This window comes from Nicotiana attenuata, chromosome 2, assembly GCF_001879085.1.
Source record: "Nicotiana attenuata strain UT chromosome 2, NIATTr2, whole genome shotgun sequence".
NCBI classification, from domain to species: domain Eukaryota; kingdom Viridiplantae; phylum Streptophyta; class Magnoliopsida; order Solanales; family Solanaceae; genus Nicotiana; species Nicotiana attenuata.
The window spans coordinates 92,811,028-92,827,987 of record NC_031990.1 but is presented as its reverse complement, the minus strand read 5'-3'; the positions used below and the strand labels follow the sequence as shown (position 1 = coordinate 92,827,987).

The window sequence follows — 16,960 nt, the reverse complement described above, 5'->3', positions numbered from 1 at the left end:
CTCTTTCTTTTTTCTTTTTTTAATTTGTAACTTCTTTTTTGTTTATTTAGTATTTAAAAATAGGATCCACAAATAACACATGTCAAGCAATAAATAGTCTAGTATATGACGTGTTGTACATGTCAGCGCAATTGATATAAACGCAGTACTGAATGTTTTTATTAGTACTCATTCTGTCAAGTTCGAGTGTTCAAATGAGAAAGTTTAAAGTTCATGTATCGGCTTTCGAACGCCCTACAAGTCTAAGTGGTCAGGAAGCCATTCTAACTAATAAAAATAGAAGCTCCTAAAATGGATGAATATTGATCATATATAACTAACTTAATAAAGGAAGAGACTTTGTCTCAAATTCAGTTTAAACTTTATTCTAATGTCATAATTTTATCAGTTTAATTTCACAAGTTATCATGTTTTATTTTTTTTAAAGTTTTGGCAAGAACACATAGCCCTTAAAATTTAAAAAGTTTTCTAAAGATGTTTTTGAAAAGTTATTCTCAAATCTATTTGAGGAGACACAAACAGAGTTAATTAGCTATACTTTTATTGCAATTCTTAAAAGATTTTTAAAATAACACAAAATATTAATGCATATGAATCGATTATTTTGGGGGCTTAATTGCACATATATAAATTATTTTGTATAATTACAACAAGATTTTTTTTTCCAATGGTGATGATCTAGTAAAGGATGCTTATCACGTTTAGCATCCTAAATGTTGCATATATGAATCTGTTTTGAATTATTATAATTTATATAAAGTATAATATTAATTTTAAAATTCTAAATATTAGGACATTTACGTAGTTTAATAAGGAAAGACTTAATAATAAATTTTAGTTGATTCTAAATTTCTAAATATTAGGAAAGTAACATAAATTATAATTTTGTTTAATGTACAATTTAAATTTAAAGGAAAAAAAAGGCTAATAAATATTTTAGTTTTTATGCTTTTAATATAGTATATAGATACATAGATATATTTTATATGAATTATTCATACTATTTTTAGTTTAGACAGTTGAGTGAGCCTACCGATTAATTCTTCATTTAAATTGGCAAATTGAATCCCCAAAACAGCAACCGTAACTGCAATCGGTAATTTCTCCATCAAAACCAGAAGAATCACCATGGGAGAGCATTCGAGCAGGAAAAAGAAGCACAAACTAGAAGAATCAGCCACTTCTTCGTCACAATCGTCTTCCGAGTCAGACGATGAAATTGACAGCTCTTCCGACGATGAAAGCCGACGCAAGCGTCGGCACAAACGGCGTCGTCGCGAGGAGGAAAGGAGTCGGAGAAGCTCCTCGAGGAGCCATAAGCATAGAGAGAGGGAGAAGAGAGAGAAGAAGCATAGGAAGAAGCGGAAGCATAGAGGCAGCAGCAGCAATAGGAGATCAAAACGAGAGGGGAAGAGGAAGTATCCGGATTCTGATGAGTCGGACTCCGGTTCCGGGTCGGGCTCTGATGATTCCCCCTCCGAGAGGCTTAGGGAAAGGCCGGAGGATGTGGTGAAAGGTATATTGCAGGAGTTTCCTACTGTAGCTGGTGATTTAGAACAGGTACTATATTTTGATTATTCTTTTTGTAATTAGCTAGCTAATTGTGTTATTGTTGTTATCGTTTTTGTTGCTACTGTTATTGTTGTTGCTGCTCAGTTTGTCCGATGGTATTTGATTGGTTACAAACTTTAAGATTATAATTTTACGTTATACTCCATCCGTCCTAATTCTGTGAAGGTAAGAAAAAAAAAAGTTTTGGAAACTTGTGGTCTAAAACAAGCCATAGACATTTGTTTGTATATAAATCATCTCTGAAAAATGAAAAGTGTAAAGTTAAATTGTTTTTAAATATATACATATGTAATGTGTTATTCTTTTTGGATCAGAGTTAAACCAGACAAAGGAAATGTAATATTTGTGATAATGGAAGAAAATAATGTAATAGTAAAAATTAGTATAATAGAGAAAATATCAACATCAAACTTCAAACTTAAATAGTCATTACATTTGGACTTTTGAACGTTGTAAAAATAAATGTCTTGAACATTTGGAGAGTCCCAAGATGGAGAAGTATCATATAAATCACGGGACAGATAATCATCTTTTTGTATTAATTCATTAATTTTTTGTACAAGAATTTTTCCTTGTTATTTTAAATGTTCCATGCACTTGAAAATTCCCATTCGGAATTTTTTTGCAATTTCATTGTTAGAAGATAGTTCACCGGAAATGTTAATTTAATTGATGGAGTTGGATAAGATGGTTGGATGGAACTCCTTTTTTTTTTTTTAAAAGGTATTGTGTTAAACAGGCACCAAGAAGTTGCAGGGAACACAAAGTATGAGAAGTTGTTAACAAAATCCTTGTCAAAATTCATAAGATGAAATACAAAGTCAGAACAACTCCCTTTGCACTTGCTGGAATTTCATTTAGGAGCTGGCCTTTTCTTTATCTTCATGATAGTAGTTATCACATTCTAAATTTAGCTGGATAGTGGTGTTAAATCTTGTACCAAATCCAGCTACTAACATACCTTCAATATTAGAGAATTAGAGAGTCCATGTTAATTAAAGTGCAAACAGTGTCCATAGTTAAGCAGTTTCACAGTTTGAAAACCTATTTGTATATTCTCCTGTCTTCTGACAAAGGTTGGTGCAGATTTCTACCTCTTTATTCTCCGATTCGGTCATGTAGAAGCTCCCTGGGCTTTGTTCTAGTGGTAAGATCACAACACTTGATGTGAGAGTTAGGCGCATGTCACGGGTTCGAATCCCGCAGCTGACTAAAGCCCGGTATCTACGTAGAGAAGGGTAGAAAGGGCAGGTCATTATCCACCGAGCTTCGAACCGTGCGCCACTATCCCTTGGAGATTTCTCGGTTATTGAAAATTAGGCCATGTTCTATAAAGCGGTAGTTAGACCGCCATGTTGTATGGAGCCGAGTGTTGACCAATCAAGAAATCTCATGTCTAGAAGTTGAACGTAGCGGAAATAAGGATGTTAAGATGGATGTGTGGGCATACCAGAAAAGATAAGATTAGGAATGAGTATATTAGGGACAAGGTGGACGTGACTCCTCTAGAAGATAAGTTGCGGGAATGGAGGCTGAGATGGTTCGGACATGTGAAGAGGAGAGACCCTGATGCCTCGGTTAGGAGGTGTGAGAGGTTGGCCATGGGGGGTCAGAGGAGGGGTAGAGGGAGGCCTAAGAAATATTGGGGTGAGGTGATTAGGCAGGACATGGTGCTACTGCAGCTTACCGAAGACATGACCCTCGATAGAAGGGTGTGGAGGTCAGGATTAGGGTTGTGGGTTGATAACAGTCTAGAGTTTCGTCTAGTCTTGTATTTTCCTATTCCTAGCCCTTTGCTATTACACGGTGAGTCATTATTTCCAGCAGGATTGACTCTATTCGTACAATGTCGTATTCTTAGATCTTTGTTATTGCACCTTGCACCTTGCACCATTTGCTTCCGTGTCTTATTACCTTATTGTTGCTACTGTTTGTTTATTGCGTTATTTTTACTTCTCTTGAGCCGAGGGTCTTTCGGAAACCGCGTCTCTACCGTCATAAGGTGGGGGTAAGGTCTGCGTACACTTACCCTCTCCGGACTCCGCATATGGGATTTCACTGGTTTATTGTTATTGTTGTTGTTGATGAAAATTAGGTCATGTAGGAGCTTTCGAGCCAGAATTCTGACTTTTAGCGATGAGTTATTTTTCCAATTGATCTGCCAAGAAAAGGCTGCATTGCATGCAACAATGCATTATTACGAGAACTAGAAGGACCTTACAAAGTGAATTAATCAATAGAGAACCAACATTTGTTTCCTTCCAGAATATTCTATCCGTAGTTTTTCCCCATCTGTAGTTTAAATTGCCCAGTTCAATTCCTTGATTTTGTTAGCTCCTCATCTTTTGTATAGGAAGCCCCTAGTAAGCTAACATTATCTATTTTTGTGAGCTTAACAGCTATGACCTCTTTTGTGACTTTACTTTCTGGTATTTGCATCTTCCTGATGCCCTATTTAATACAACCTCTTACTTCATTTAAAAAAAAAAAAAAAATTCCCCCTGCAGTACCCTAGTTTCCATCAAAAGAAATCCTTTTCTACCTTGCATTAGTGAGTAAAGAAATGAGCTGTTTGGTTCTGTAGATATACATAAGGGATGCTTGTGTCCCGTGGTGGGGCGGGGATTCAAAAGAATGCTAAGAATGTTGCACCTGGGATTTGAACTTTAAGCAATTTTTTAACCTTCTTTGCCACTATACTAGGTCAAGGGGATTCAACAATTTAAATATAGCAACAATTTTGATTATGCTCTATTTGTACAGTGCAGTTTATCAATGAAGGGGATTCAATTGAACCTCCTTTCTTCAGCTTAGCTCTGCCCCTGCTTTTGTCCGCTAGCATTCAATGTGTACAGAAGATTGGGCGTCGTTCATAGAGAATCATATTATGTTGTAGATTCTCTTACTTTTTGGTATATTTCTTGTATATGGGAGATTTATTGATAAAGTTAATTACCATATCCAAAAAAACTTGTGTCCATAAGCTACTAATCGATTTGGTCGTTTATTAGTGCTGACATGGCATTCTAGGATTTAAATCATAATAAATTCATCTTCAAGCTAATATTTGACATATTCACTATGAGCATGAACATGCTTAAAAGGTTCTTGTTTTCATATGTAGGCAAATTCAGCTAACGTCTTCTGAAAAATTCTATGCAGCTTCTACAAATGATTGATGATGGACAAGCTGTAGATATAAGGGGTTTATCTGAAAAATTGTTGGTCAAGCGTCTGCGAAAGCTGTTCCTGTCCTTAAACCTTAAGGAAAGCGGTGATCATGTCTTTCTACTACCATCAAAAGCATCTCCTACTTTGGAGACTATAGGACCCTTAATCCGCTCCCAAATGCAACTTAAAAGTCAGGAGTTTTGTCAGAACGATGAGCACTCGAAGCCATTGGATTCAGGAGGCGGACAAGAAAGTTATAATGCCAATATGAGTTTGCCAAATGAAGAAGCTAGTGCTCATAATGTTAATTTGAGTTTGCCAAATGATAATGCTACCGCTTATGATGCTAATTTAAGTTTGCCTGCCGAAGAAGGTACCGGCCCAAAAAGGAGGTATGTTGATCTCACCCTCCTGCTCTAATTAGCCTCTCAGCATCATGTTATGGTTGATCATACTAGCATGCTAACATCCCCTGGCTGTTTTTGCTTTACATAAAAGGAACATGGAACATGAAGGACAAGGGGGATCAAGAAAAATTAGAATTAGTAACTCACAAAGGGCCACAAATTTTTAAGTGGAAATGACGATGAGAGAAATATCAGGGAAGAGGAGGATTCAGAGTATGACGTAGAATATGAGCCAATATAAAAGAAAGAGGACTTTGTTGGGCAATCCTATAACGAGAACTGAGCAAAGAACATTTCACCTAGAAATTTCAAGAATGCTAGGGAAGGAATGTTCTTTAGGCAAATGACAAGAGCATAAAAGAGAAGGGCCTTCAACGTCTCCCTTTAATGATTATTGAAGACATTAGGGACCAAGCAATTTCATATAAGGGGTATTAATTGCAAATGGGTAGTGTTTTTGGTCATCAAAATTGGTAGGAAACAAGTGTTTCGACCACTTATAAAACACATGAATGACACCAGTACTCATCATGGGCAAATTCTTCAGACTGACTAGGCATTACTTTGTAACGTCAGTACCTTCTTTTTGTGAAGTCTTTATTGATAAAAGGAGTCCTTCCTTTTATTTTTTGTGATAAGTAATGGGACGATTCATATATCAGACCTTGTTTGGGACTGAGGTGTAGTTGCTCCAAATTTGTAACCCCCCCACAAAAAAAAAAGGATTACTGTTTTCCTTCTTTTACCTGGGAAAATAAAATGTAGTGATTGTTGAATATGGTGGTTTCTTCACTTTATTTTCTGATTTCTTCTTTATCAAGACCTCATTCTAATCCGATGTCGTCTTCATGTTTATTTTATCTCCTTTGTGCTTGTGCAGGGTGATTGGCCCCGCAATTCCTTCTGCAGAGTTACTTGCTGCTGCAGCTAAATTGACAGAAGCACAAGCTGAGCTGAGGTTATCCTCCATCTACATTACAATTTATTCCCCCACTCAGATATGTACTCGTGGACTTGTATTTCAAAACTGACTATCCCTATCGGTATTGATGAAGAGCTACTTTAACTGTATAGGCAATGCTCTTAATGAAGTAGATAATTTGATTCCTCCCTTAAGCTAATCAACTAGACTGTTCTACAGTAGTGATGAAGATGCTTCACATGGGGTGCATTTACTTCCTTTTGAAAGTTTTCAGTTCAGAAATGGAAAAACAGATTGTTTTTGACACATTAATACAAAGATTACTATGAGCTTCTTGATGAACTCACGGTTTGACCAGCCTCTCTTTGTAATTTTACCCGTGCTCTCTCTCTCTCTCTCTCTCCCTCTCTCCCATAAGTACTGGTTTTTCAGTCAATTATATTGTCCATTCCACGCTTAAGAAGCTTCAAATAACAGTTTAGGTTGTCATGTATGTTATACCAGCCTATAGTGCACTGCATTAAATGTCTCTGGCTAATGTTTCCAGGGATGTTGAGTTGGAAGAAGATACTGAATTGTTTGTGGGACCTCCACCTCCTGCTTTGGTGACTGAGGTAGAATCAGCAAATGAGGCCGAGCGTTTTGAAGAGGTTCTTCCTTCATTCTCTTCTCTTTCCTATCAGTCTATCAGTTGTATCTACGTAGATTTCCCCTGAATAATCATACCTGGGTCTAAAAGTTTCTTAGTACCTTCAATCTGACTTCATTACACTTGAAATTTTTGATTTGGTAAACACTGTTCAAACGAAGTATTCCAGTTGTATTAGTTTTAAGATTACTGGACGGACTTTTTAATTTAAGGAAACCAAATGGAACTAACCCTCTAGATTTACAGATACGATTAACCAACCCCAGTATGCACCTTCAAATATAGAAGAATCCGCCATGTAGTGTTGATATGGTACTGTAATTTGTATTTTCTTTTGGCAGGAGTGGAATTTGTAATTCGTTCTTTCTGTTTTCAATAAGGAGCCCTTTTAGGTTTGTCTGTTGGTTGGTTGCTCTCTCTCTTGATTGATCCATTTCTCGGTACAATTTCAGAAATTTGAACACTAAAAGTAGTGTAACAGTGTATCCTATATTCTCGTAGACACTTCCCAATCTCTCTGGGTCTTCGACTCTTCCTTTTCGCATCCTTTTTGTCTTTGTTCTGTTGTCAACTTCTATATATACCTTCGTCACAATTTTTGCACTGCAGTTGTGGGTCTGGGTTTGGCTTATGTTCATGTTTGATATTTTTGGTAAATGTGAGTTGAGAATTTTCTTTTCTATGTAACTCATAGTCGACAATCTGGACAATTGCGTATTATTATTTCTTATACCTGGTCAGGTTACAAGAATCATGGGAGCAGAGGCAGACAACTTATATGATGTTTTGGGTGTGAACAGAAATATGTTGGGTGATAACATAAAGAAAAGGTAATTTGATTGATTGTTTGTGGAGTGCTAAAGCCTTTTTTCTTTATGGATTAGATTAGTATCTGTAGTTTTGATCCCCTGAAGTTATTATTTTCTTAGTTAAGAAGTTTTTTGTCTGCTCACCGTTCAATTTCTCAAACTTGGTCTGGCGGATGGCTAAGCTGCGAAAGACTTTCCTTTTTCTTCTAAATCATGCTTGATTGAAATTTTAAACCTGAAGAGTCAGTGGGGATGCTTCCTGATGGGCCTGTTATATGTTGCTTTCTTACAAGAAATCATACTTACAAGTAATGAGTGACAACTGAGGTGCATTGGTCTTTTGGCCTTGCACAGTATTGATCTTGATGAAAACTGAATATTGAAGTCCATAATTGATATTTTGCATCACTAGCTAATTTAATTCACTATATAAATACGGAATATATCGAGTCACTATGCAAATACTTTGAATATTAACTTAAACCTCTACTAATAAAAAAAAAGGAGGAAAAAACACACACATTAAGTTACACTTCTGAATGTCGTCACTGAATGTTAAATTCAAGTTGCATATGTTGGGCATAGATATGATGTCCAATACGGAAATAACTTCTTTGCTTAGTTTTTTATAAGGTAGTCAAATTTAATTTAAAAAGGGCAAATAATTGCTTATACAAGAAGTATACTGAAAAGTAAAAAATATAAAAATCTTACATAAAAATATGATTTTCTACTAACGACATCCGATCTTCTATTCTTATGGGGGGATCTCATGGGTGGCGTCAACTGTACAAAGTCCTTCTCTATTCCCTCAAAAGCCTTTCTGGTTCTGTCTCCAAATGGTCCACATAAGTGCAAGTGGAGGAATATCCCACGCTTTGTGTCCTCTTTTCCAACTTCTGAAGGTCCAATGGAACATTGCTTCTTTAACCGAGCTTGGCATCACTCATTGAAGACCAAACCATCCCAGTACTTTCCACCATAACCTAGATGCTATCCGACAGCGTAAAAGAAGCTGATTCACGTCGCTCTCAAGGCTTTGGTCTAGTGGTAAAGGCGCAACAATTGATGTGCAGTTCGAACCCTGCCGCAGAAAAAAGCTTGATATTTAAGTGGAGAAAGATTAGAAAAATAAAGAAGATAGAGGAGCATGTTCAAAAAAAGGTGATTCATGTCTTCTCCTTAGCATTTACACACTGACAGATATAATCTTCCTCTTCCTCGTATTCTCAGCCACCAAGATCACCCATCCTCACAGCTATATTTTATTAATTGTGTATAATATATGATTTGAAAATAAAGTTTTAGTATATTCTGAAAATTGTTACGTAAAAGTTATGGTTACTGAAATATTCAAACATGTTTGCTTTCATATTTGTTTATAGATTATTTATGACGTGTTATATAAAATCTAATAGTTTGTGACTTTTAGATTCATTGGTAAGTAAAGTTGCTTTCATCTAAGATTTCGTAAAGCATTTTGCCTTCATTTATTTTCAGGTTGGGGAGGGTTGAATGGACGGTTTATACTTTATTAATATATACTATTTTAGGATTATATATCCAGCTATGCCCTCATACAATGGTCTATTTTGATGATTAATATATGGCCGTGACACGAGACATTATACCATCACAATAAGGGAGGAATTTTACCCACAAGTTGTTAACTGGTATTAGAGGAAGCATTGTTTCTTTCTTCCTCGTCTTGATGGTGTGACTACTCCTATTGGCATGTGAACCACGGATGTGGATTAGTTACCAATCGACTGTTAACTTGTAGCTGCTGCTGTCATGCTGCTAAATAAATGCACCTTTAAACTCTGTTCTCATTTATTTGTTAATTTGGTGTATGTTTTAGGTACTGGAAGCTGTCTCTGATGGTGCATCCTGATAAATGCTCTCATCCTGAGGCTCACCAAGCGTTCATCAAGCTGAACAAAGCCTTTAAAGATTTGCAAGATCCGGACAAAGTGAGTAACTAAGTGATGCCATCATTTATTTTCCTCACGAACTTTGCTCTGCCAGGAGAAGCTTCTTTAGGGTCTGGCATAAAACCATGTTTTATTTTCTAGTAGCTAAGGTTAAGTGCAGATATCTTTCACTTGTTTTTTATTATCAGACATCAGTTGGACATTTTGTCTAAGCTAGCTAGGGTAACTGGTATCTAGTCATTTTTGTGTAGATGCCAGTCCCATATATTTTGTTACCAAATGTTTTTGCTTACTCTTCGTTCTCTCTCTTTTTTTTTTAAAAAAAATGTATTGTACATAGTGGGTGGGAGAAGGGGAAATGGACAAGGAAATTACAAGGTAGGGAATCAAAACCCTCACCATCAAGGTGAAAGTTTTGAACTTTTTGAATCTCTTAGTAATTTTGAGTTGGACCATCATTTCATATCGTCTTTTTATCAAATTTGCCTTAGTGTTATTTAGGATAGCTAATTTGGATTTGCTATATGCTGTGTGAATCAATTATTTTGGTGTTGTTTTTCTTTCTTGTTTTCTTGGTATGCATTTATTTGGTCCAGATAAGATAAAATTTATTTTTGTGTTTTCGCTAATATTTGAAAATTTTCTTAAGTGTCAGCTGATCTGTGTGCCAAGAATTTTGGTGTGAATGTCAAAATTCAGCAGTTGACGTCAATGCCACATTCTATTTAACAACAACAAACCCACTATAATCCCACAAGTGGGGTCTGGTGAGGGTAGTGTGTACGCAGACTTTACCCCTATCTTGAAGGCAGAGAGGCTGTTTCCGATAGACCCGCGGCTCAAGGACATATGCAGTGCCACATTCTATTTACTAGTGTATAACTTTCTTGGCTTATAATTTTACCTAGGAGTTGATAGATACTGAAATTTTTGCTTAAATGATGAAATAGAGAAGCTTATTAAAAATAACAATAAAATAGGGAAAGAAAAGAACTAGGAAATAGAGAAGTGAAGCCTTTTACCTACTCAGGAAGTTGCAAAAATCATCAAAACTTGATGTTTTTTTACTTAATAAGCAAACCAGCAGAGATTATGAAGTCTACAATACCTTATTCTGTTCCATATCGTATATCTAGTCATGTGACAGGTTGAGTAATTAGCTTATTAAAAAGTCAAAACTCAACAAATATGACTTGGGTTGCTTGTTTTAACCATACAATCATTATTAACTACTCAAGACACCATTATATGTTTTTCGCATGTATACTCTGGCAATGCAATCTTCTACATCTACAAGTGACATGCAAACATGGATTCATCTTCTATTCAGGTTTTAGAAGGAAATTAAGAAACAACAAATGAAAGCTAAAATCTCTTTGGCTTTCTTGTTCCTGCAGAGAACAAAATAGGCACTGCCTTGTGCTCTCACCTTTCGATAGAAATTAAAATGCTCAGGCAGGAAATCATACTTTTGCAAGAAACTTTCAAAAAGTGTCTTAGAGAAGCTCAGTGGGATCAGGTGTAGGGTTTTCCTCCTAAGAGCAGCGTTGCTAGATGTATCTGTTACTTTCTCACTTTCACCTCACTTCACCGATTCACTGTCTAAATGTGTAGCAAATGAAAAATAAGCAGGATATGACCACTCAGGACTAACACATTGAAAATTTCTTGCTATCGTTTGATGCATTAGCATCAGGCATTCTTTAACTGTAGCTTATTACTGTTCCATTTCATTTCCTTATACTTACTTTGTGACCTTTCTATATTTTCTGGAACATTTACAGCATGGCAATGTTTTATTGGTGGTTTTTCCAATGCTGTTTTCTTGTGACTTATCAAAAAGATGTTTTCTTTTGTAGAGGAAAGTGTTGGATGATAAAATAAAGCACAAGGAAGAACAAGAGGAACTTAAGGTACATTCTTTGTGTCCCATGTGGAATGAAGATAACTCAAAGCTCTCTTGTCTGTGAATCTGTTAATGGAAGATTTGGTTCTGTAGGCAGATTTACAAGCTATGCGTGAAGCCGCCCTATGGAGACGCGTGCAAGGTTAGCCCTTTTGCTTGAACTTTGTTTATCATTCATTTTATTTTACACTTGATCAAATTTTTTATGTGACTTGTACTTAATTTTTCTATTCAAGTTCTCCTGTGCTTAATCCTATGTGATTTCTACCGTGAGCCGGAGGAGGCAAGTTCTAGTGTGCATAAGAAATTAAGAATTACACAAACAAAAGCATAGTAATTAAGTAGATAGAAGGGTAGAGGGGCTGGCCGATTATCCACCGAGTTCTGAACTGTACTCTACTGGCCCTTGGGGATTTATTGGTTATCCAAAAACAAAAAAAGAAGAAATCGAAGGAAAAAGAAAAAAAAATGGCTAGTACATTGTCGGTATAGTTTGCTATTCATTTTCATTCCTAACATTAAATATCATGTAATAGTGCGTTGAAAAGGGATGCAAAGCAAGTGCAGCCAAAGGTCAATTTACTGAAAATGACAGCACTTCTGGTTATCTCTGTATATAACCTCTAGGTCTTGTACCAGATGAACTGTCAAAGAATTAAGTCAATTTTTTGGGATAATACTCTTTATTTGTGCCTGTCCTCACCTTGTGTATGTCTTGTTTCAAAATAATGTTAGTTGTTATTTGAAGTAACAATCTAGGAAATCATTTAAGGACAAGATTTCTGAGGTGAAAATAAGTAGTACACTAACAACTAGTGGTGGCAAAATGGATAAAAGAAAACAATTATTCACCTATATTATCCCTTAAAAAATGGGTTGGATAAAGAACTTTTTAAAAACGAGTCAAATATGAGTAAGAACCATATTATTCACTTAGAAAATGGATAACCAATGCATAACTAATGAGTTTAACTTTTACATTTGTAAAGCCTCAAATTGGGGGTTCCTCAAGTTTGAGAGAATAAGAATTCTCCCAAAAGTGAATATATTCAAGAAGCCATGGATAATATGGATATCCGCCGGTTAACCCGTTTTTTTTATCTGTATTCAGTATGGGTCGGGTCGGACAATTTATTCGTTTTTGTATTACCCGTTTTCGACCCGCCCCGCCCGTTTGCCACCCCTACTAACAACTAACACTTTATTAATTGGTGTTTATCTTGGGATTGCTCTAAACATACGGCATGGGTCAAATGAGTGGTTTTAAAGACGTAGTTAAATACAGTAAAAAAGAAAATGCTTTCTCTTGAATAGCTTTAGTTTTTTAAATGGGGTGATAGACAAAAATCAACATAGTAGTAGAGCAAGGGTCTACCTTGTCGTAATAAAACTTCTTCCACATGTTTGGGCCACAAGTGAGGTGGCATGTTACAGACAAATACTAAAAATGTTTATCTCTAGCTTAAACTTCCAGAATGATGGTACATACAATTAGCAGATAGGTCTCATATACACCAGATAAATGTTTGTCTTTCTGAAGAATGGTATAATATGTTACACTCCAGTAATAGTACCTATTGTGAAACTGAAGTACCAGTTCTCCTCTTTTCCTGGTATGTGATTGTTGCCTTTGTCGCGTTCACCACCCTTGAAGGAGATTTGGAAGGTTACGGTCTAGCTTACCTGAGTTACTAGAGAGTCCATTGCTGATGGATAAAGCATAAGAAGACTATCTGTAGGTTCAGACGTGATCTTTCCAATTCAGAAGTCCTGGATTGTCTATGTACTGTACAAGTAAGCTTCTTGTTAAGGATATGCATTCAACTGTAGAGAAGACTGACACAATTTAATATAGACAGCACGAGCGCATGCACGTGTGAGTTAGGAAGAGATATAGATAGTAGTGTCGATGCAATTAATGTTGAATTAAGTTCCCTTAGCTTCATTTTCATGCTTGTCCTTTCACCTTTTGGTCGTTTAACTATTTATATCTCTACTTGAGAGAACATATTCCTCTGCTTTAAATATCTTGATTCTTGTATTACTAGCATTTTACCTTGAAGATTTGTCTAAACTAACATTCCCAGGAAGTCTATCGTCATACTTTTGGTGTCAATGCTTGTAAAACATTATAGAATTTTGTTTTCCTCCTTTACAGAGAACTTCCCTGTCTTTCTTTTTGCTGCGGTGGGAGGGGTTGGAGAGAGTGTGCAGCTTCTTCTGGGATGTTGCATCCCGTGTATGGGACATATGTACCACCTGATTTACATGCTTAAAGCTCATTCTGTTTCCATTAATAAGAACCTCACTTTTAGTTGAGATGTCTCTTGAGGACACCTCGTGTTGGATGGATGGCCGATCATTATAGTTATGAAGTAATGTCGAGATGCAAGAGTGTCAATATTATCAGTGGCTTGTTCCAAATCTATTAATATTGGCTATGGTACTTGTCAATAAGATGGCTCTTTGCAAAATGTTCTGTTGGCTGAAAAGAATTGACAGAGTAGTTTCAATCTTTTCAAATTGAATTATGCAACAATTGAATAACATAAATTCTGTCACCCTTTCGTTGAATACTTCTTACACCATGATTACTTTTTCAAACTGCAACTAAGTAATTTATAGTGGCTCAGTACTTTTTGGGATAAAGTTGTGACTTGATATGTTTACAGCCTTTAATTTGAAGAGGAGAATCCTTTTAATCGGGAAAACTATTTGCTTCAGGTATCTCCATGGAAGGTGACGATCTGCTGTTAGCAGAGATGGAGGTCAAAGCTGCACCAAAGAGAGATGAATGGATGACAACGCTGCCTCCTGAAAGAAAAGTAAGGTTTTCATTCTTCCATCAATTATGATGAGTGATGGGGATTTATTGATAATATAGATGACATATATGTTTTGATATTGGGTTGTTATTTTAAAACCACATCTTTCAATAAGCTTTTTACTGTCTCCCATTACTGCATATTGGAAAGATATTGGACCTATCATAAGGATGCTTCTTGCGTTATGGCTTTAATGACTATGAAATAACCCAACACCATAGCTTGATTGTTGAAAAGCAAGAATCTAATAGAAGCAAACACAAATTGAACGGGAAGCTATGGCTCGGGGGATTTTGTTCAATGGAAGCACCATTTTCTTTCCCATACGAATTCCAGTATTTTATTCCCACCTCGAAGTTATAAGATAGAGTAATTTTAAAATAAGAATATATATATATATATACATGCACTATATATAAAAAAACCCAAAAAAAGCATGCACTATATATAATGCTGGTCGAAAAGTTAAATAAAACGTGAAATCCTTGGCTAATTTCTGAGTGAGAAACTGCTTCCTTGATGAAGTGTTTCTTTCCCTTTTTAACTTTGTAAAACTCTGCATGATGAATTCCATGACTGATTGTCTGCGTAGGCCGGCGTGACTATGCAATCAACGACGAGCTTTAGCAAGAGTTCGAAAGAAGGCCGAGGTGATACTAGTGCCTGGACAGACACCCCATCAGATCGAGCTCAGAAAGCCAAAATGAAGTATGTTCAACTTCTCTGATTCAGATTCTTTTGGATATTATATTAGATATTTCAGCTTAATTGTTTTGCATTTTCAGTTATTTGGAAGCCTTTAATGAGGCTTCAGCACTTGCTTCTAAAGAACAAGAAAAGAGTAGAGCAAGTGTTGACGCTGAACTGGTGGAACAGTACAATAAAGCGAAAAGATCAAAATCTATGGTAGAAAAGCACCAAGAGACGGTGCGGGCCAAATCAAAGAAAAAATCTAAGCAGGAATCAATGAAAGAAGAATGGGAAGGAAATCATCCATGGAAACCTTGGGACCGTGATAAGGATTTGACAGCCGGAAGGCAAAACGTTAAGCTTGAAGCTGCAGACATGGCTCAGGGTCTCACTTCCAGGTTTTCTTCTGGATCTTTCCAAAGGAACTTCCTCTAGAAGAAATGTGCAGGCTTCAAGTAAGAGATCTTTTCTGATGTTCGAATTTGCATTGGCCCTTAAAATATTTTTACTTGATAGAGAATATTCGGAGAACTCCATTTTTCAAGTTTTTTTTTTTGTTGAACGTCCATCCCAAGTGTATCCATCAATTTGGCATGTTGTAGGCATGTATGTGTAAACATCGAGGTACAGCTGATAACTTGCAGAATATTTGAGTCTTTATTTATCTAAGCATAGATGAGAGAATATATGACTTTATCTTTTACTCATATGGTTCAGAATTTGTAGCCTCATTCTCTTCTTCCCTTCACTCAATCAGTTTTGTTCAATTAAATAGAAGCCTTCAAATTCTTACAGATTATTTTCAAGTGATTGGATGTCTGAGCATCCAGAGATTTTTATGAGTTTCTCTTGTTAGTGTAGATCCAATTAGAGTCCTAAACTCTAGAGTAGATTGAAAAGGAGCAAGCAGTAACTAAAAACTCAAAACACGGTCTTTATCTAAAAACCAAAAATTGGCAAGGTGAGGCCATGGCTGATGCATAAACTGAATGGCGGGAAAGCATAATAACCAGATGAAAAGTGTGAGCCCAATTCAATTTGAGGTCAAAATCTTTACTACTAATACCAATTGCGGGTAAAATTTGATGGGGTGGCCAGTTTTCACCCTGCTATTTAAGCTATATTCAATTTTTTCAAAGAATATAACTTGTAGGTTGTAGCCAGTGCTGACAAACTTCAAACAAAATTGCTGTTGCTTCCTCTTCGTCTTCTTCTTTTTGGTGTTTGATGGTTAGAAGAAAATGGAATATTCAGAGCGCATATTTATATCATGGACTGGAACAATATTTATATTTATTTGTAGGCATAATATATCAGCACCCTCTTGAATTAGATACTTTTTATTGGGAGAAATTAAAAAATAGTCAGATTTACAAGTGGTCATTCAAAAATAGCCCTAGTTTCAAAACTAATCGTATTTTAGCCACTTTTCATCTAAAGATAAATCTGAATGAAAACACTGTTCAAAATTCGAAAAATAGTCCAGTATATTATACTCGAGTTCCAGCATAAGTATACTGGAACTCCAGTATATTATACTGGAGTTCCAGTATAATATACCGGTCCAGCATAATATACTGGAGACATCTCCAGTATATTATACTGGAACTTTTCGCGTGTTGGAGTATATGTTGGAAGTTCAAATACAGGTGCACCGGTCTCCAGTATATCATGCTGGAACTTTTCGTGTTGCAACAAAATAGTGTCTATTTTTCAATGATTTTGCAAACGCTGGCTATTTTTGAATGACCAGTCCGAAAACTGGCTAGCCCGTGCTATTTTAACCATTTTATTTTGTGCAAATCTAAATTGGTTTTGGTCTTTATTACCGCCCTGAACGACCGCAGCCCAAGGAGGTGTGATACACTCGCTGTCACGTGGATATTTTTTGTCAACATGCTATTTTTTAATAATAAAATTTTTACCTTTTTAAATTCATTAATTTTTTTAAATCATGTTTCCAGCCAAATTTGTAAGAATTATGGTTGGAACATCATTATCAGTTATTCTTTTATTTAGCTATAAACATGTTGGAGTTTCACCCAAGTTCTTTTTTTCCCTTTTTTACATATTTG

General features: G+C 36.0%; 1 protein-coding gene across 1 annotated transcript; it reads left to right on the top strand.

Annotated features, from left to right (window-relative positions):
• Positions 1,006 to 15,610, top strand: LOC109215170. Its single transcript, XM_019379189.1, has 11 exons — positions 1,006 to 1,560; positions 4,735 to 5,135; positions 6,031 to 6,108; positions 6,620 to 6,722; positions 7,463 to 7,551; positions 9,392 to 9,503; positions 11,324 to 11,377; positions 11,464 to 11,512; positions 14,095 to 14,195; positions 14,788 to 14,903; positions 14,981 to 15,610. The coding sequence occupies exons 1-11, from the start codon at positions 1,129 to 1,131 to the stop codon at positions 15,318 to 15,320; spliced, it is 1,875 nt and encodes a 624-aa protein (XP_019234734.1). The 5' UTR covers positions 1,006 to 1,128; the 3' UTR covers positions 15,321 to 15,610.